The sequence below is a fragment of the Postia placenta genome (genome assembly GCF_002117355.1).
Source record: "Postia placenta MAD-698-R-SB12 unplaced genomic scaffold POSPLAscaffold_8, whole genome shotgun sequence".
NCBI classification, from domain to species: domain Eukaryota; kingdom Fungi; phylum Basidiomycota; class Agaricomycetes; order Polyporales; family Adustoporiaceae; genus Rhodonia; species Rhodonia placenta.
The window spans coordinates 1,295,963-1,315,552 of NW_020169839.1; the positions used below are offsets into that span (position 1 = coordinate 1,295,963).

The 19,590-nt window shown below is 55.0% G+C and overlaps 7 protein-coding genes across 7 annotated transcripts; 3 read left to right on the forward strand and 4 right to left on the reverse strand.

The window, feature by feature from the left end:
• Positions 1–1,448: 1,448 nt before the first annotated feature.
• Positions 1,449–3,934, forward strand: POSPLADRAFT_1046955 (hypothetical protein; the record flags this gene model as incomplete). Its single annotated transcript, XM_024479165.1, has 4 exons — positions 1,449–2,032; positions 2,175–2,270; positions 2,820–3,120; positions 3,173–3,934. 4 exons carry the CDS (start codon positions 1,449–1,451, stop codon positions 3,932–3,934), a joined length of 1,743 nt encoding a protein of 580 aa, XP_024338462.1.
• Positions 3,935–4,756: 822 nt separating this feature from the next.
• Positions 4,757–5,743, reverse strand: POSPLADRAFT_1034228 (hypothetical protein; the record flags this gene model as incomplete). The annotated part of the gene is made up of 1 exon (XM_024477009.1): positions 4,757–5,743. The coding sequence occupies one exon, from the start codon at positions 5,741–5,743 to the stop codon at positions 4,757–4,759; it is 987 nt and encodes a 328-aa protein (XP_024338463.1).
• An 81-nt stretch (positions 5,744–5,824) lies between these two features.
• Positions 5,825–8,506, forward strand: POSPLADRAFT_1046959 (hypothetical protein; the record flags this gene model as incomplete). Its single annotated transcript, XM_024479166.1, has 8 exons — positions 5,825–5,894; positions 5,958–6,061; positions 6,654–6,714; positions 6,765–6,796; positions 7,217–7,313; positions 7,422–7,470; positions 7,872–7,982; positions 8,113–8,506. 8 exons carry the CDS (start codon positions 5,825–5,827, stop codon positions 8,504–8,506), a joined length of 918 nt encoding a protein of 305 aa, XP_024338464.1.
• Positions 8,507–9,326: 820 nt separating this feature from the next.
• POSPLADRAFT_1074602 (hypothetical protein) lies at positions 9,327–9,978 on the reverse strand. Its single transcript, XM_024482726.1, has 4 exons — positions 9,809–9,978; positions 9,589–9,737; positions 9,447–9,533; positions 9,327–9,385 (listed from the first exon to the last, which is right to left on the reverse strand). Exons 1-3 carry the CDS (start codon positions 9,945–9,947, stop codon positions 9,483–9,485), a joined length of 339 nt encoding a protein of 112 aa, XP_024338465.1. The 5' UTR covers positions 9,948–9,978; the 3' UTR covers positions 9,327–9,385; positions 9,447–9,482.
• Positions 9,979–10,516: 538 nt separating this feature from the next.
• POSPLADRAFT_1143941 (hypothetical protein) lies at positions 10,517–12,587 on the reverse strand (the record flags this gene model as incomplete). The annotated part of the gene is made up of 8 exons (XM_024485635.1): positions 10,517–10,573; positions 10,634–11,081; positions 11,134–11,271; positions 11,331–11,518; positions 11,577–11,684; positions 11,740–11,977; positions 12,037–12,302; positions 12,357–12,587. 8 exons carry the CDS (start codon positions 12,585–12,587, stop codon positions 10,517–10,519), a joined length of 1,674 nt encoding a protein of 557 aa, XP_024338466.1.
• Positions 12,588–14,101: 1,514 nt separating this feature from the next.
• POSPLADRAFT_1057443 (hypothetical protein) lies at positions 14,102–16,201 on the reverse strand (the record flags this gene model as incomplete). The annotated part of the gene is made up of 8 exons (XM_024480927.1): positions 14,102–14,158; positions 14,220–14,664; positions 14,714–14,851; positions 14,912–15,114; positions 15,171–15,281; positions 15,322–15,565; positions 15,620–15,885; positions 15,944–16,201. The coding sequence occupies 8 exons, from the start codon at positions 16,199–16,201 to the stop codon at positions 14,102–14,104; spliced, it is 1,722 nt and encodes a 573-aa protein (XP_024338467.1).
• Positions 16,202–16,756: 555 nt separating this feature from the next.
• POSPLADRAFT_1070312 (hypothetical protein) lies at positions 16,757–19,367 on the forward strand. Its single transcript, XM_024482389.1, has 8 exons — positions 16,757–17,371; positions 17,423–17,688; positions 17,740–17,974; positions 18,026–18,136; positions 18,190–18,377; positions 18,429–18,566; positions 18,614–19,064; positions 19,123–19,367. The coding sequence occupies exons 1-8, from the start codon at positions 17,108–17,110 to the stop codon at positions 19,177–19,179; spliced, it is 1,710 nt and encodes a 569-aa protein (XP_024338468.1). The 5' UTR covers positions 16,757–17,107; the 3' UTR covers positions 19,180–19,367.
• The last annotated feature ends 223 nt before the right edge of the window (positions 19,368–19,590 follow it).

A 19,590-nucleotide genomic window follows, 5' to 3' on the forward strand; every position in this document is an offset into this window, starting at 1 on the left:
GAGGCTATCTGGGTGTGGATATCTACTGCAGCATGCCAGATCTGGCCTTGGGCCGCGGGTCTGAGGTCTGGCCATCGGTGCATCCTGCAGATCCCGAATTTCAGTGAGCGGTGTGTGAGAGCGCGGTGGATACGATATATCGCTCTATCGCTCGAGGGCTTGTGCCCAGGTACTTATCTGTGCGCGAGCAAGCTGGGGACGGGCACAGCCCGGCGATGGGGCGCCCGCGGGATATCAGGCGCGAGATGGGGACGGAGAGGAGTGCTAGATTGCGTGATGGTAAGACGGCCAGAGCCGCATCAGACAGGAGCGAGTTGGAAGGGTGTGAGATGATACCTGCGAGTGCGGGGTTACGCCGCGGACACAATATGGCCTTTACGGCAGACATACACTTCCACTCGCATGATTGTCCAGACACCGTTCACACAGGGTGATGCTCCGCCCGCTTGAGGGAGTAACTAGTTTGGAGGCTGATTTCATGAGCAGAAGTGTGCGAAGTGTGAGCGGTTGTATGAGGACCTACGCGGTCGCGAACGCGATCTCGTCGTGATCGAAACCAGCAGCAGTCCGAAGACGAAGACGGCCTGTAGTGCTTCGCCGCAGCATTCCAACACAGGGCACGCCCGCATGAAAAGAGTGAACAATATTGCGTGCGTCCGGCACAAGCCATTTTGGAATAGGGGTTAGTGCTCGATAAGGAAAGCCAAAGTCCGTAAGGCGAAATGACATTTTCATGTGCTAAACGGCCGAGCTCAGCGGGGTATTCAGTATCAGCGTGTGCCTGCGGAGAGCGCGATGTTTCCAGCGAGAACGTTCCATTGCGCGCGAAAATGACGACCAGGACTTCATCCCGGTGCAGGACCGCACTAAGTCGAGGCTGGACGACCTAGTGAAAGACACCGACCGAGGGTTCGCACGTCGACTCTCAGGCCTCAGGCAACGACACTCACATACGGTTCATCAGTCCACGATGCACAGCTAACATGTCCGAGGCTATATTCAGAAGTGCGGAGAGCATCTGGGGACTTCATCAAAGTTTTAAAGTAGAACAGCCAGGAGCGTGATGAGCGCCTGGCAGAGCGTCGGCGCGCCTGGTCTTTGTCGCGGTTAAAGAGGGACCGGGGTGGGGATAGTCGCACCCCATTGCCGCAGTTCACGACGAGTAGATATCTTGGATATGTACATATAGTGTCCGAAGAGAACCCCGGTACGGCTGGGGGAGGGGAAGGGGAAAGATTGGAACGGGGGAACATCAGCCTGATTTGGTCGGCTAACGCCCCTGCAGCCGTCGTCTCCCGCGTCCAGGCGATATAAGTCCCGGTCCCCTCCATCATTTTCTCGTTTTTCCCCTCCCCGCCATCCACCACCCTCGACGTCGCCTCATCCGTCCCCGACGGCCCCAACCTCGCCATCCTACCCCGGCCCCGTCTCGCAAAACTCCTCTCGTCATGTCCCGCATGCCCGCCCTCGCCATGTCTCACCTCATCGCGCCCGACGCGCTCTCCTCGCCGCCCTCCGAGTCTCACACGCTTCCCGTGCCCTGGGACGCGCACCTCCAGCCCGCGTGCACCGGTGTCTTCTACGCGCCGCAAGCAATGCCAGTGCCCGCGACGGCGTACATGCCCACGATATACGCGCCCCAACCGCAGCGCGTGCTCAAGAGCAGCCGCATGTCCACACCCCACGGGGACAAGGAGCAGACGCTCTGCATTCCCACCCACCAGGTGTTCGACATTCCGCCGAACGCACCGGTGCCGTCGCCTTCGCCTTCGCCCTCTCCGGCACCCGAGCAGCAGCTCCAGCCGCGATTGAGCATCTCGATCAACCCGAGCACCGTGCCTCAGAAGCGGCCCTGCTCGAGCGCGGGCAGCACGAGCAAGAAGGTGCGCGGCGGGGAGCGCACGAGCACGAAAGACTTCGTGCCTCCAGACGTCTCAGGGCTCAGCAAGCGCGAGGCGCGGTTAGTCAAGAACCGCGCGGCAGCGTTCCTCAGCCGGCAGCGCAAGCGGGAGGAGTTTGAGACTATGGAAATGTACGTCCTCCGATCTGCATCTGCGTGCTTCCATTTTTTTCCTGCATCGCGATGAAGAATAGTCTCCGTCTTGCATTGCGCGCATGTATGCGAAGCGCGTGTTTTCGCGACGGAGCGTGGGGCATTTTCATCAAATTTGCAGAGGCCTCGTTGCTCGCAAGCCGACGCATATCCCTTTTACGCGGATTGTGTCTTTAGGCGGTTCCGCAGATATCCCGACGCGGGGCATGCTCTTTCAGTGCGCCCGATCTGATGCATCGGCGTTCCTGGCTTTACGCAAGTTGGCCGACTGCAACACTCGTTCAAAAATTTTGGACGTTGAGGCTGTTGCAGCGTGACGTCACGCGAATAAGCTTTAAGCTCGCGACGCCATCCCCCATGAGGTGAAGACGCGCATTCGCGATTTCTAGATGGCATTTGCTAGAACTTACCAGCCTTGCGATGCCATCCTGCATGCAGACTGACGGTCTGTAATCTCGCACGTTCTGATCCGCATCGGCGCGTGGGAAAGAGCTCTGGCGCTCTCGCATCAGAACCACCCTTTCGGATGCTTCTTTCGCGAGTTCGCCCCGTTACACAGCTGCGCATTTAGTGCATGTCCGAGTCTTCTTGCAACAGCCTCGTGGAAGATCATCTGGCCTGCAAGTCTATTCGGACAGTAGGGTCCGCATCGTCGCGGAATTACTTCAAGTCGCAGCCGAACTATGTCACGTGCACCGGCTATCCTCTACATCGTACGTTCTATGACGTTTATGGACGGCCGTACTGATGTGCCCTCTCTTCACAGTCGCGTCGCGGAGCTCGAGCAAGAGAACGCACGCCTCCTGGCGCTCACCCAGCAAACATCCGCCTCGCCAAAATCTGACGAGAACCTCATGTCAGAGGTGGAGCAGCTACGCAGTCAGCTGGCCGCACTGGAGGAACGGGAACGCGTGCTCGCCGAGGAACTCGAACGGCAAGCGGTGGTGCGCTCACCATCGCCTGCGCCCTCGGCTTCGTCTGCAGGCGAGTCGGATGTGAAGATGGAGGAAGTCGGGCCGTTGCGATCGACGCGAACCGAGAAGTCGGGAGCGAGCCTGGGGCTGATGGTTGGTGGATTGCTTGTCCGCAAGTGCTATACTGATGCATGTTTCATTTCAGGTCCTATTGTGCGCGCTGCCGACGTTACTCTCGATGCCGTCGCACTCGCATCATTCGCAAGTTCCCAACACGCTCTCACTCCCACTCTCGCATATCAACGCCCTGCCGCCTTTCGACATGCAATCGATCTTCCCGTCGTCGCTGGACACCGATTGGCCGTTTGACGCGTCGCACATGGATCTTGACATGGACAAGTTCGACCTCGACTTCGACCTTGACAAGGACGACAGCACGCGGTTCGCTTCTGCAGCGCCCATGGTGACCCGGAAACTGGAGATTGAAGGCACCGAGGTACTCGGACCGCTGGACATCAGTTTCGACACGAGCTCCGCGGAGAACGGCAAGATTCGCGTGCGGATACACCCTCTGTCCTCGGCTGTCTCATCGACCACGTCCTCGGCCTCCGTCAGCTCAGCAGGCTCGCCGCCGGCAGTGCACTTTGAGGACGACAGCTCGATCTCGTCATCGCTGACGTCTGAATCCAGCGTGCCGTCGCCGAAACCGGATGCGGATGCGGACGCCCTAGGCCCGTTCCTCGGTGTCCCAGGAAACTTCGCCCTGACGGACGACGAGTTCAGTTCGTTATCGCAAGGACACTCGGCGTTCGACTATGACAGCTTCAGCGATAGCGGGTATAGCTACGGCTCGCGCGCGGGCTCACCTGGCGCAAGCGCCGGCGGTCGGCGCCGTGTGCGCATCGCGCTGAAGAACATCCCTGGCCGCGGACGTGAAGGCGGCGAGTGGGAAATCGAGTTGTGCTAGACTCTTACGGGCCCCCGGGCGCGGCTCCGTTGTGGTATAGTGTGTGGTGGATGGTAAGATTGTATATTTTAGGCCCCCTTTATTGGTTCTCTGGTTCGTCTCTTCTCTGCTCTCCTCCCCTGTATCTGCTCTCTCCCCCTGCAAGCCCGCGTCCATGTCTGTGCCCCGGCGTCCTGCGCTCTAAGAGCTGCAGAGGCGCCTATAGCCGACTGTGCGCGCGCGGCGCCAAGTATCCATACATCCGCGGTCTCCGTCAGTTAGTCCACCCGCTATGCGCACTCCTATGACCTCAGGTTATATGCTCGTATGGTCCTCCGCCCTCTCTCCGCCCTCCTCCCCTGCCGTGTGCCGCTTCGGTGGTGCACGGTGATAGACGATCTGTTACTCTGTTTTACGACTGCTGGTTGAACCCCATACCCACCGCCATTCGTTTGTGATGACCCTGTATTGTCTTGCCTGGTATAGTCTCGAGCTTCCGTGTTAATAGCTGCAAAAAGTACATAATACAGTCGTGCTTTGTCTGGCTTGTGGAACATTGTTGCTATCGTTGATTAGAATTGCTTACTGGCGAGCCAGTACTGTCAGCGGCCGGGCGCACATTGGGGACACCCAAGGGCGGGAGCTCTCGTCAGTGGTCGGTGTGCTTACGTGGAAGACTAGCATCCATTGACTACACATCAAAGACATCCTACATCAAACAGGCAAGCCACCCATGTTCATAACTCCCAATCGGCCTCGCTATATAAGTGGCAAATGCTAAGCCACACAACCCGGTCAGTGGAGACTGTAGGTATGGGTGCATTGCGTCCCCCATCCAAGACGTCAAAAATGCCAAGCAGGGCTGAGTCTAACAACGGTCCCTTCCCAGAGATTCGAGCTTAGCTCGTACAAGCATGTGTTTTGAAGTATGTAGCCCGTGCGCCTTGCAGATAATATAGGGCTCGAGGTTTGTCCGGGTTTTGATTGCACTTGCACACATGTAATAGCGAAATGCGAGAATTTCTGTGCCAGTTGCTTATCCGCATTCACGAGCGTCAGAATGCTCGTGTCTTGATCAATGGGCCGCAATTCGCAGATGGCCCCCTTAGGTGTTTGAATCAGGACACTCTCTTTTGCCCAAGATCTGGGCCTAAAATGATAAGGGAACCAAATATAAACTTGGTGGTTGCTTGTAATGGCGATATCATAGTGCTTAGAGTCACTGGGACGGTCTTCAATCAGCACACTCATGCGTATGGCCAGGATTTCCGCCCGCGCGCGGTCTGAGCGAGGATCCGTTTCCGGTTGGTATTTGCCGTGCCCCGCTGGCGCGTCTAGCGGTTGAAAACGGGGACTCCCTTTCCACCAGATATCTTTGAGCAGCAAAGAACCGGGCCGGCCACCTAGTGCTTTATACAAGAGCAGTATGTCTTCGAATTCGGTAAACCTGCATCGGTCCATAGCAATGTGCATGGCCCGGGTATTATGCGTGATGAAGAGCATACGCAGTTCGGAACCGACTGAATCTGCGCCACAGAAGTCGACATATTTGAAGTGTATCACTTGAACTGCGAGCGGGTTTATTACGGCCTTGAGGTTCTGGGGAGTGAGCCATGCCTTCGTACCCTGCCTATAATTGCAACATGATTCGTAATCCTTAAGTTCGGGATCCCATATGTTTTCGCGCCATGTGGTGCTGAAACTACCACTGATCTGGACAACCTCGTAGGCAGTGGATGATCCTTCGCTGCTCTTCATGGGCCCTTCCAGATGTTCCGGCCCATCGATGTAGAGGGTTTTATCGAAGTAGTTTGTCAACAATCGTGACATTTCTGGTACATTCGCAGAGGGCTCCTTCCGGATGCCACTTGCTGTTGTGAGAAAACTGCTCTGACGGGCCTGGGCCACGCAATGAGTCGTCTAGTGCGGATTGTTCCCGCGGTGCCTCCAATACTGGCGTTCCACAAATTTGGCAATGTAAGTAGCAATTTCTTGTACCAGCACCGTGAATGCTTATATAGTCAAGTAAGTTTTCGCTTATCAGAAACGAAGCTAGTGGACGCCGAGAGTGAGGATATGATACTGCAGGCTCGCACCAGTTTATACCCGTTCATTGGTGGCGAATGCCATATATGTGGTGTCTTGCATGTGAGCTATTATGCAGGCACAACAGTGCCCACACATTGGGTCTATTGATCAAGTCATCAAAAATCGGCTCATGTGGCGGTCAATTATTGTTTCGAGTTGGCAGTCGCATCTCCAACGGCACAGCAAGAATAGCTCCCTGGCAGCACTTATTTTTGGCATTCCTGCTTGCAGATGCCAACACCATAATCAGTGCGCGTGAGTAATCGGGCGATCAACGCACCTTATATTTGTGGCGACCATCAAGCAGGTTTCCTACGCCTATATGCAAGCTTACTAGGACGACTACTTGTCGTCATTATGCAAAAGAGATCACGGAACTTATATCACGAGTTGACATGCATTGGGCAACTCGCCACACAACGCTTCACCAGTGAAGGGCTTCCCCGTCTCGCGATGCAAACCCCTGCGGTGCAATTAGCAGACACAAAAAACAGAGAATGATTCAATGTGGTGAAGGCAGCAATTCATGGGCAATTGTGGCGCATATTGACTGCCGCGCTCAAGGCGCGAGTGGCAGGAATCCAATGGAGGGAAACCACGATAAGAATTGACCAACATGCGCGGCCGTCCACGTCACTTCGGTTCAGTGAAGCATTGCAGCAGGCTGGAGGAACTTCGCGAGTCGACACATAATTCTCAATCAAAGCTGCGACGTCAGTGTGGTTGCCATTGTGCAGCGTGAGCATGGATGGCAGTATTCCAGCGGTCGTGAAGCAGCCCTTTGTTTGCGGTACAGTAGCCTACAATATTTTATGACCCACGATACTCAGTGAACTGCAGTGAGCTCGGCTGCCACAGATCAAGCAGGTTATTGGAGCTCTTGATGCTATATAGAAGCCTAAACGCGTGTGTGTTCTCAGCACGGCTCCCAGAAAAACCGTGCCTGTCGATTTGGGGAACAATGGCAAGTGAATACAAGTATATTCTGTAGATCAGGGCTTGCAACCCACGGTCACGCGACGCGCCCATATAACACTTGTTGTGGCGGCGCGCCGGGCACCCCCTTTCTCTACCCGCCCCCATCACATACCAGACCGACCTACCCGGCCCATCCCTTATATATTCATAACGACGCCTCAAAAGGCCATGATTCAAGACGACACTCGATGCACACACGCCAACAAAACGCACGCCTGCAGGGCGGCATTCTCGCAGGACAAGAATGCGGTCACTCACAAGGCGGCGCAGGTCGCCCAACACAATAACTCGTCTCACCAGCACACGCAACCAGGCGGAACCTTCGCCTCATCGCGTAAGCCACTGAGACGCACTTGGAGGACGCAGGACCTCCGGTTCCTATATTCGGGTATGTGCAGCCACATTTTGTTGGGATGGACCATGCTGAGTTAGAATTGCAGAGAAGTGCAATACAGGCCGGGACCCAATGCGATTCCTCTCGAAGCCGAGAGGTGGGGATTCAGATGACGAGATCTGATCACTCACCGGACCTCGTGAGAGCAGCGATAGTAGGGACACTGCCGACGAAATACCTGTGGGCGGACCGCAACCCTTGGGGTCTTGCTTCAGAAGATACACCATGTTTTTATGATTGTCTACGCTTACCAATGTCTGCATACAACAGACGACGTTCAATTTTGCATGTTGTACGAGCACCAAAGTGTGATGATGCCAGCGTCGGGTCCTAAGGTTCGAGAGGCCGTCAACATTTTATCGACACTAGAGACGAAGAACCCCGCATGTACTGTGGCTGTAGACTTGTTCAGTTGTGTTCTTCAACGACGTGGCTTGTCAGATCTCCTGGAGCGTATTGTCAATGCCTATGCTCACGAGAAGCCGACTCTTCCCGCAGGTCACAGAGGAACAACGCAAGCGCAAGATACAAAGGCCAGACCATGGAGCCGGGAGAGAAACAATGCTTGCAACAAATGAATGCTCCTTGCATTATACGGCTGAACCGAAAGTGAGCGATGCATTGCACACTCAGACGTATATAAGGAACTGCACCAGCCTTCGGAACAGCAAGCAACACATGTCCGCCATGCACATCAACACCGCCTCAACACTGCTAAATAAATGCCCGACGCTTTTAGCTCAAGCACATCCGCATACAACCTCCAAACCTCACTTCCCTTGGGAGAAACCACACAGCCCACGAACACGGAGTCTATAGAGCTGTCACTAGCCGGCGAGGGCGACCTTCCTTCACCTCCACTTCATCTCCGCAATGCAATCGCTCCGCCAGATATTCGGCGATCACAAGCCACGCCTCCAAATGCCAGTCAATCATGCAGCGCAATATCGCATCCCCTTCCCCTTCCATCTCTGCCTTCTGCACTCATCGCATACGTACCCAACGGCCACGCCGCTTGCCCTACGTACTTACCCCATGTACGCACAGAACGCCAAGCAGTCCTGCTCGGCTTAGTCCCTTTGGAGTACTCGCGGCCAGAACCCCCCACCTCGCGTACGCCCCAGGGACCGTGAGACCGCACGACCTTATGCCCCTACGGTGCGCAAAACCAAGGATTATGGCCACGACTTCCGCAAGATTAAGCGAGTCTGCGATGACACGAGACAAGGATACCATCGGCCAGAACACGATAAGAGGTACCGGACATATCATCTCTTCTCGGCAGGCGGGAGACACCGCACGACGCGTTGCCACTGAACGTGGCGACAGACGAACAGGGAAACTCCGGATGATATGTGCAGGCGAGTGCCAGGCCATCCAGCATCTACCTCCCGCAGCTAGATGCTGACTGAGATGTCTCCAAAGTGGAAGAAGTCGAATAACCCCTCGCACCACTCAAGCAGGGACTAGCCACTCATCGTATGCCAAACCTGCCTCGCAAGTCACGGCCACGATGCTGGGTGTGCGGGATGCTGGCAAAACATACCGGGGGCGACAGGCAAACAATGTCTCCGAGATCTCTTGCGTTCTTGTGGGAGAGAGGCCGAGTTTTCACGAGTTGGCACCCTTCCTGTTGCTTCAATACACGACAGAGCGTTTGGCTCATGTGTGCCTACACGACTTTTGAAGACCACCCGGAGGGGAGACGGCGTAAAATATAAGATGTCATCAATATCATTTCTGGATTTAACACTTATGAACGCGTGACGTATCTCACGGAAAGATCACGCCAACTTTGCGTGGTGCACTACCAGTTGACTCCATTTTGTTAAGCTACAGTCTTCACGATGCAGTGGAAGGCCCTTCACTTGCGAGATATTGCTTAGCTGCATGACGACAGCCCCTTGCAGCAGAGGGACGATGCATACACCCGTATACAGGGAGTAAAAATAGGTGGCAGACAGGTTTCAGTCATGTTACAGACGCATACATTTGGCGCGCTAGTGATAGATCTGAGAACGTCGCGCAAGGTGTCAGCATCGATCAACGCTGAGCAAAGGCAGAGGCATTTACACAAGTTATTTACCTCTCAATGCAGTAACATCCAGACTACAGGTGCGCAGTCACGAATGGGAGGATCACGAGTTTCTCCTTGTCCCACTACGGCAGTGCGTGAACTCTGAGTCACTCGGACTTGGTTTGCAGAACCACTCACGACATTGCCAGTGTAATAGATGTCCGACTCGATGGCCTTCCTTACGGTCTCAATGCTGTCAGCCTCGAAGATGATGACAGACCCAATCATCTTCTTTTCGGCTGTAGGGGATGCGATGGACTCTGGCGTGAGCATTGCACCGCCGACCCCTGAAAACGAGACCATATTCAAGATATGGACTTGTCAAGGAACACACAATATAGAAATGGACGGAACGAACTTATCAAGCCCGAATTGACCAGACCGTCGGCTCTTGCCACATGACTGGGACGCACGGACAGCCGACGCTGGAACGCGTCCGGGTCGGTCATGTCTGGTGCGTAGACGACAAACTTGTGGGTGGATGGTGCAGTCGACATTGTGCGCAAAGACGAGAGACGAGCTGGGGATGCAAGTCGTGGTAGCAGAGCTAAGGACCGCCGGGAGAAAGTACAGGCGAGCCGCGCAGATAACCGGATGGGAGCACTGTGAAGCATTTATAATACTGTCCGCGGGCCGAATATAGTGGCTCGTCCTGGTCAATCGGGCTGCTTATGTATGCCCGCCGTGGCTGTATCAGAGGGTCCAAGATGCGGTAGCATTAATGCTAATAAAGCAGGAGGAGCTTCTATATCCCACCCCGTTTGCCGAACTGGATCAGCAGATACTCCGATCAGGGCCACGTAGCGCTCGTAGGTTAAGTCTTTCACTGCAACAAGTGCAGCCACCCTGTCAATCCAGACATACTGTACAACACTCTCACGCATACGAGTGTTGGCACGTTCATACTTGGTATATATACAATTTTGAGCTCACTGCTGACATGCCTGTGTCTAAGAGACATGGTCGTATGTCCGGATGTCCTGAGATACATGCTTCGGACGGCGATGTTAATACAAAGGCACATACACTAGCCCACGGTAGTCTGACGACGTCCCGATCCGTAACATCAAATCCCCAAAGTAGTCTTTAAATTCGTGAAGTTCGGGGTGCCAAGACCTGTGACCTGGAGTAAAGGTCGCGTCCCATCAGCTTCGCAAGGGCGTATCAGCGGAGTACAACATACAGGGTCCCACCCAACTGTAGCTTCAAATCCTGTATCGTTAGTGCACCACAGATTGTTCCCATTGACAATATCCGTCAAAGCTGCAGCGCCCTTAGAATACAGGAACGGATTCAAGAATCCAAGCGCCGGCTTGCCGGCCGACACCAGCCGGTCGTTGAGAAGCGCGACCACGCTCGCCCATGTTGGTGCGGAGCAGCTCGTACCAACCTCGGTGTTTACCTCCCCGTCCACAATGACGTCAAAGGCGACGCTGTATGCAGACACGTCGGGGTACCCGCGCCCGGAGGCATTATACAGCCCGCTGTCATTGCTACCAAGTAGGGAAAGGTAATGCGAGACCGCCTCGGACTGGTAGGCTGGCCTGCTCCAGTAGTTGGAGAAGCCTCCACCGGAGAACGGTGATCCCCACTCGGTGCCAATGATTGTCGTTCCCCCTACCGATGTCACACTGCGTGCTGTGAGTGGTCTCGACCCATCATCAATGGAGTACTGCGACGTACAAAGGACATCCAGACGGGAACGTCGGAACGAAGGTCGTACACTCCGAGTAGTGGTTTCCTGAGACACCACCGTCGCCGGAGGAGTTGATCACAGTGACACCGCGTGCGCCAAGCTGAGCATATGCGTTGCACAAAGCGCTACAAGGGGCGTCATATGAGTAGGCTCTTGTCAGTGCGATTATTATTATAGCACATACTACGCCAACTTCTGCGAGACTGCACTCTCGTCGTCGCCGTAGCTCGTTGACACGACCTGAGGAGGGCTGTCCTCGCCAAGGAGGAAGTTGGCAGTATCCAGAAGCGCGTCAAGAAAGTCTCCGCCAACGGAGATAAATGTGACAGGGACATCTGTGGCAAGCCCTACAGTCCACTGGACGTCTATGGCCTGCAAAACGGATACATGAGCTGCACCGCCTCGTGCTATTAATCGAGTGATGACCAACTGCTTCGCTTCCAGCCGAGCCATTCTGAGGATTGACCCCTCCATCCAGTGTCTGCAAGGTGAACGTGGTCGAATTGTTCATATCAGGTCGGTATTGTGTCAGGAATTGCTATATCGCCACACTACCATTAACACCACCCCTCGGCCTCTGAGGAACGGCTTACCTGCAAATCAGCTTTGCTCGCCCACTCTCCATCATACCCAGTAACCGCGAGGCGATTGGAAGGGTTCGTGGCAGGAGTGGTTGGAATATCGTACAAATACTGTATACATGCAGGGTCGACGGCGGGTGTTTGACCAGAGGGCCCGCAAGGAGAGCTATCGCGGGGCAATTCCGCAGATAGATGAGGCTTTGGCCTCGTCAGCTTGACATCAGGCGCATTTCGAAACGGACTCGGAAATCTAGATGAACGTCAACACGTGGATACTAAGTAAAGCGAAAGCTGCGCAGTGTCACTTACGAAATTGTGGGATGGATCAAGTCGAGATGGTCAATGAGATCTGCAGGGATGGAATACGACAATGTCCGGATAGTCTGCATCCCAGTGCTCGGATGCGTGAAGACGGAGTATTCCGCGTCGATCAGGTCGTTAATCTTATTGACGGGTGCACTGATGCTCAGCCAGTCGCCCGCAGGGGAGATCGTTGTCGCGATCAACCCATTCTCCTTGAGCCAAGCGTTCACCGCTGCCGTGCTCTCCGGCCTCGGGGATACAAAGGACACCACCTGGAAGCATCAGCACGCCGTCATGTAGACTGACGACAATCGTAAGCGATATACCTCTTCCTTGCTGAGATACTGGCCGTATTTCGGACCGTCCGGAGCGCTAACGTCATACAACGCGTCTACAAGGCCGTTAGGATCATTCTGCACGAGTGCAAGCTTGAAGGTGAGCACTGTGTCGGGGGGTGCTGGGCCATTGAGTACGTAGCCAGATGGGACGGACTTTAGAGCTTCGTGTACGCGCATGCCCCGCCGTAGAGGTGTGGCGCAAGCAGTAGCACCTAACATAATGGTGAAGCATACCGAGAGAAACATGCTGGGCAGGTCAGCGTGTCCGAGGCAGCCCACCATTACCAGTACTCGATCTCGAGTATCTTATACCAGAAACCGGACCCGCGCTCCTGTAGCGCACACGGAGACAAGACGCCGCATCAAAGAATCTACGCTTCGGGACTGCACGCGTGCGCCCTGCTTGAGACCGCGGCAGAGCACAAAGCGGACGTTAGCGCCGTCCGCGTCCCGGCAGGTCATGAATTGGATAGGCGACGACGTCCACCCGTAGAGCATCTGGTGCGGCGATCACATTCGCTCGCTCGAACGATGTTTGAGGAGAAATCTTTGATAGCGCGGAGAGCGCGAGATGCATTAAGATATGTGATCGCAAATCTATAACGATATTGATGAGCGCCGAAATGCCTATAAGCGTGCAATCACGCGATGCCCATGGGGTAGCAATACATGAGCAACACAACAATGCCATGCAATCCAGGCTCCTTCCCGCCGTCTTCGGGAGGTAAGAGGGGCTGCATTCGACGGTGGTACTCATGCTACATCCTAAGTACTGTATCCTAAACTAGAACTGACGCCACATGTCACGTGAATGTCATGTGGACATCACGTGCAAATTCAAACTCCACAATCTTAATCCCCTCTACCTCCCTGTGACGGCTGGCACAAAACATTTGTAAACAGCGGCGCTCGGAGGGCAGTCGCCTCGATTGAGCGACTGGGCGCTTGACAAAATATGCTACCTACATTACATAATAAACGCGATCGCATGAGCCAGAACGCGACGCGTCCGAGACACATTGGAACGCGCTGCCTCCGTGTCTTGGAGCCATGCACGTCAATGTTCTCACGCAGCTTCTCGAGGTATTTGCAGAGCATTGGTCAACCCAGTGAGTGTTTTGCCTGCGCTGGTTGGTGCAACACATATGGCATCCTTTGGATCTCGCGTGCAACCTTCAATCACCTGCCATTCACAAGGGTCATGGCCCAGCTTTGCAAATGTCTTCTTTTGGATAGCGCTGATGGTTGGCAGGAGGGGCTTGTGTAGGGGCATTGCAGATAGCAAACATGTTCATCTTCACCCGTTCTTTAACTCTGTTTTCAAGGCAGCGCAGCTGGATGCTCATTTTGACGAGAGCAAATATTATGACATTTAGTTCTCCGCTTTTAGTTTTTGGCCGTGATCTCATACTATATGGAGGAAGTCCAGCTCCAAGCGCCGCTGTTTACAACTGTTTTGTGCCAGCCGTCACAGGGAGGTGAGGGGGATTAAGATTGTGGAGTTTGAATATTTGGGTAACGCACGTGACATGTGTGATGGGATCTAAGATATGATCTTCCCTAAGCTATTGGGACTTAGCATGAATTCCGCCCTCGAATGAAGTCCCCCTCACCTCCCGAAGACGGCGGGAAGGAGCCTGCATGCAATCGCGCTACGTCAGTATCATATTGAAATACGCATGTACGGGAAAGCAGGACTACAACGCGGCAACGGCTCGAATGGGACGCGCCAGCTACAGACCGACAGCCGACTGAAGGAGCGAGAAATCCGGCGTCCCCAGCCCGGTGATCTGTGTTCGGCGATCGTCAGCCATTTCACAAGACGCTTCACATCAGAATCCTTCCGCTCACCGGATCCCATCCTACCGCGGCGTCGAACCCGGTGTCGTTCGCACACGCTCTATTGTTGCCGGACACGATGTCCGTCAGTGCGCTCGCGCCGCCCGCATACAGCCACGGGTTCAGGAACCCGAGCACAGGCTTGCCCGCGGCCATGAGGCGGTCGTTTAAAAGCGTCACGACGCTCGCCCACACAGGCGTCGCCGCGCTCGTGCCGTTCACGGCGATGAGCTCCCCCGCAATGAACACGTCGTAGTAGACCGCGTACGCGGCGACGTCGGGGAACCCGCGCCCGGACGCGTTATAGAGCCCACTGTCGGTGCTGCCGAGCCCGGAGAGGTAGGCGGGCACTGCGGTGGACTGGTAGCTAGGACGCGGAAAAATGTTCGAAAAGCCGCCAGCCGAGAGGCTCGCGGCGGTCTCGGGGATGCCAACGGTGCCGCCAACGGAGGTAACACTAGAAGACAGATGACGATGGCGCATGAGCCTGGGAAGGGTGTACTCACTATGGACAAGTGGAAGGGAATGTGGGCTGGAAGGTTGTGCATTCGGTATGGTCAAAGCCGGCCACACCAGCGTCGCCTGGAGCAAAGAGCATGGAGACGCCACGAGCACCGAGCTGAGCATAAGCATTACAGAGTGTACTGCACGTTGCAAGAGCTTCGTGAGCCACAGCCGCGCACTATCCACGACTCATGACTTACTTTGCAAACTTTGGGGAGACGAGCTTCTCATCCAGGCCATAACTGGTGCTGACGACCTGGGGCGGGGAATCCTGACTCAATAGGTAATTTGCGGTATCAAGGAGAGATCCCAAAAAGCCGTCAGTGGACCAATTACCACCAACCGAGATGAAGGTAGTGGGAACCCCGGTAGCAAGGCCCAGAGTGTACTGGATGTCCAGATTCTGCACAGGACGATCACTATGAGTCTTGCGTTGAAGGCGACATGTCCGCTACGCACCGCTTCTCCGCCAGCGTATGCCAGCGTCTGATTGTTCGAACCGTTGTCGACTGTCTCTAGCATGAACATCGTTGACGAGTTCATGTCAGGTCGGTATCGCTCCAGGAACATCTAATAAGCTCCTATTTCAGCGCGAAGCTTTGCAATCTACAGTGCAAGACCTGCGACTTGCCTGCAAGTCTGCCTCGTTTGCCCATTCGCCAACATACCCTGTCACTGCAAGACGATTAGAATTGCTTGTGGCAGCGGTGCTGGGTATCTTGTAGAGGGACTGGATGCATGCAGGGGTGACGGATGAGAGATTGGCACAAGACGAAGTTGTGTTGCTTAGGTCTATGTCGGATACCGGACGAGAGAAAGCGACAGGATGAGTGCTTCCATAAGGATCTGGGAAGCTGAGCAGGATCAGTTCGTGTCTTCCAGAGGACCAGATCCGCCGGATGACGTACGAGACGGTTGGACGTACCAGATCCAGATGGCCCACCAGGTCAGTCGGGATGGAGTATGCGAGCGTGCGGACGGTTCGAAGTCCGGTACTGACGTGCGTGAACACGGAATAGTTCGCGGAGAGGATCTCGTTCGCCTTGCTGACGGGAACCTGTACTGCCAACCAGTCGCCCGCTGGGGACGCGATGGTTGCATTCAGCCCATTCAGGCTGAGCCAGCTATTCACAGCAGTAACACTGTCCAATGAAGGGGCTACGAGAGCCTCTACCTGTCGGGTCGTCAGTGGAATCCGAAATGTGGTGAATGTAAGGAATTGCTGTCCGTACCTCCTCTTTGGACAGATACTGGCCATAGTTGGCACTGGAGGGATCGCTGACGCTGTATAGTTCGTCTACCAGGCCAGATACGTTGTTTTGGACAAGCGCCAATTGTATGTTTAGGACCGTGTCTGGTGCAGCAGGCCCACTGAGCATAAAGCCGGCAGGGACGTTGTCGAGAGCTTCATGCAACTGCAAGTTCGGAGCAGTTGTCTTCCCAAGAACGAGCGGCGCGAAAAAAGAGAGAACAAGGTATGGAGACAGCATCGGTAGTGACGGTCGCTTTCAAGAGCGGTGGGTTTTGTGAACATGCGCCGATTTTCTAGCCTCATATACGCATCGCGCCGCGGACATCATCATCCCCCGGAGAAGACCACAAGTAAGCATTCCGGCCGGCAGGGATGCTCGTATCCATCACGAATGACTCGCCGCAGCATGTTGTGACCGATCATAGAGGTGCTCACCCAACCACCATATCATGGTCCAAAATCCGTAACTGAATCTTCGCGGATGTGCTCTAGCCATGCGCTCCAGGAGATACGGGAGTATGCGGCGCCCAATGCCCATGCATTGTCCGTATGCGACAATGTCATCCGAGCCAGCGAAAGCAGTATGTTGCTGTCATATTCAGCAAAGCCGGATAGATGAGACCGCTCTCGCAAGCACAATTTGGAGAATGTGAAAGCAGATCTGAAAGTCAAGGATCATCATAGAATCATGATCCCTGGACACGAAGTAGTCCAGGTCTATCCCCGTGTTACAGTAATCGTTCTGTCACTCTCAAAGTTCACACGGTCACATATATTTCCCTCAGCGTCGTCTAGCGTGAGATTGAGCCGATTCGGTGTTGCACTTGCAGATCATCGTAGCGTCAGAGACACATAGCGTGCCTACACCCGGCGCCGAGACATACACTTCCTCCTTGCAATATACTGCGGGACATTTCAGCTTGTGCACCGTCCATGGACATCTCCGTCCGTGATTCACAGTCGATCTGCCAGTGCACGCGAGCCCTTGAGTGGGGCTGTGGCTCATCAAACATGCTTCATTGGCTCGCATCTACGGCTGCGGCGGGAGAAGACTCAAGATTCACCTTTTTTCGAACAGTGACGACACGGCCAAATCAAGGCCTGTAAATCTGGCTGTAACGCTTCGCTCTTTTCTGCTCTCGGTATGCGCTTGCACACGCTCTTTTCTGTTCTGTTCGGCTGCTATGGACTTGTATCTGGCCGTGTTTTCTCAAGAAACTTTCAATTGCACGAAGCCCGTGATGCGGCGCCCAGCGGTTTTGTCCTGAGCGGACCTGCTGACTCTGACGCGACAATCCGTTTACGAATCGCGCTCGTGCAGAACAACGTCGATGGATTGGTGGATGCCTTGTACAGCGTTAGCGACCCGACCAGTGAGAGTTATGGTCAGCATCTGAGCAGGGATGAGGTGAGCAGCATCCTCTGGTAATTCGCCGGAAACCCTCATTGACTCGGGTAGGTCGCGTCATTTGTCGCCCCAGCTTCAGAGAGCACCTCCGCGGTGCAGGCATGGCTGAACGAGAACGGCCTGAATGCCGATGTTCTTTCGCCGGGAGGCGACTGGCTTGGCGTCGACGTGCCCTCCAGCACAGCAAACGACCTACTTTCCGCGAATTTCTCCGTGTTCACGCACGAGCAGACCGGTCTCCAGACAATCCGGACGCTGGCTTACTCTATCCCTGCGGAGTTGACTGCGCACATTGACTTCGTGCACCCCACAACCACGTCCGTATCCCCAATGCGTCGTGGTCTCTGATGCTGATTGATGGGCTGCAGGTTCCCTTCTGGCACGGGTCATGCTCCTGTTTTTGTTTCCTCGACGTCTACGAGCACCTCCCCCGTCCAGCGGTCTGATAACACGTCCGCCGTGTGCGGCTCTGGCAATATGCCCGTGACGCCGTGGTGCTTGCAGTATATTTATAACATTCCTTCCGATCCTGCTAATTCTACATCGAATGGTATCGCTGTTACCGCTTATGGAGGCGCTATCCCGCAGGAGTCTGATTTGCAGGTATGGCATACAATGTTCTGAGTGCATGCATAGCCTCATCTTGATTATCAGAGGTTCCTTACCGAGTATCGCCCCGACATGAGCAACTCCACTACATTCACATTTCAAAGCGTGAATGGTGGTAACAGCACCTCAAATAACTCACAACTCAACGTCGAGGCCGTGTGTTCTCTATAGACGTTCTCGGGAGTATAAGTATTGACCAGTGTACACAGAATCTTGACGTGCAGTACGCAATTGGTCTTGCGACGGGTGTCCCTGTGACATTCCTCTCGGTCGGAGGCGAATTTGACGACGCCCTGCTCGACACTGCGAACTACCTGCTATCGCTCGAGTCCCCGCCGCCAGTGGTCGCCACGAGCTATGGAGACAATGAGAATGCGATCTCGCAGAAGCTTGCGTAGTGAGTATTCTATATGCTCATCACAGGCCCCTGCTGAATCGACGCGAACAGCAACCTGTGCAACGCGTATGCACAACTTGGTGCTCGCGGCGTCTCTGTGATCTTCGCATCTGGCGACGGCGGCGTCTCGGGCAACAAAAACAGCGAATGCACCACGTTCGTGCCCACCTTCCCGTCCGGCTGCCCCTAGTAAGTCCTCTGGCCTGCTCACCATACCCGCACTCAACGCACCCCAGCGTCACGTCTGTCGGCGCGACCACCCTCCTCCCCAACGAGCAAGCAGCAGCCTTCTCGAGCGGCGGTTTCTCCAACTACTGGCCGCAGCCGTCCTACCAGTCCGCCGCCGTCTCGGCCTTCCTCACGCAGCTCGGCGGCAACAGCAGCGGCCTGTACAACGCGTCCGGCCGCGCGTTCCCGGACGTCGCGGCGTACGGGACGCTGTACGACATCTACAACAGCCGCGCGGCGCTCGAGGTGTCCGGGACGAGCGCGGCGGTGCCGACGGTCGCGAGCATCGTCGCGCTGCTGAACGACCGGCTGCTCACGGCGGGCAGGGCGACGCTCGGGTGGCTGAACCCGTGGCTGTATGGCGCGGCGAGCGGCGCGTTTGCGAGTGTGACGGCGGGGAACAACCTCGCGTGCAGCGGGGGCACGACGGGATTTTATGCGACGAGCGGGTGGGACCCGGTGCGTTGTTCTCTTTGCGCTGGCTTAGTGCATGTAGTCGCTGAATGAGACCTGACAGATCACTGGGCTTGGAACTCCGGACTTTGACAAACTGCTGACGGCCGCTGGTCTGTGAACTCTGAATACTCTGTTACCGTAGGACGGTGGACTTTGCTACGGTGCAGTGTACTGACAAACGCTTTTGAACTTGAATTTTGAACTCTGTATTGAGTAAAGCACCCTGTGTACCATATGCTGACTCGCGTTACCTAACCAGCGCGTAACAGTATGTATCCCTTCTAGAGGTGGATGTGTAGATTTTCACATCGTCGTGTCTTTCCCTTATTGCGCACGGCCATGCCGACGCCCAACGTTCTGTCAGTGTGTTTGCGAGTCTCGGAGTTCCAACCTCTTGTCGATGACTACCAAACATGCGCATGCGTCACGAGGATTGACAGGTGCGGCTGGACCTACTCTCTCAGCGCAAATTCTCCTTTCTAAACTCTGGGCATACTTATAGGCTGCGGTCTGCGGTGATCCTGTTGCT

Coding starts and splice junctions, on each gene's coding strand:
- POSPLADRAFT_1074602 (XM_024482726.1), bottom strand. CDS start 9,947: ATGTCGACTGCACCATCCACCCACAAGTTTGTCGTCTACGCACCAGAC. Junction 9,738..9,808: donor GGTCAATTCGGGCTTGATAA/GTTCGTTCCGTC, acceptor TCTCGTTTTCAG/GGGTCGGCGGTGCAATGCTC. Junction 9,534..9,588: donor TCTATTACACTGGCAATGTC/GTGAGTGGTTCT, acceptor GCACTGCCGTAG/TGGGACAAGGAGAAACTCGT.
- POSPLADRAFT_1070312 (XM_024482389.1), top strand. CDS start 17,108: ATGCGCTTGCACACGCTCTTTTCTGTTCTGTTCGGCTGCTATGGACTT. Junction 17,689..17,739: donor TTCGTGCACCCCACAACCAC/GTCCGTATCCCC, acceptor GATGGGCTGCAG/GTTCCCTTCTGGCACGGGTC. Junction 18,378..18,428: donor ATCTCGCAGAAGCTTGCGTA/GTGAGTATTCTA, acceptor CGACGCGAACAG/CAACCTGTGCAACGCGTATG.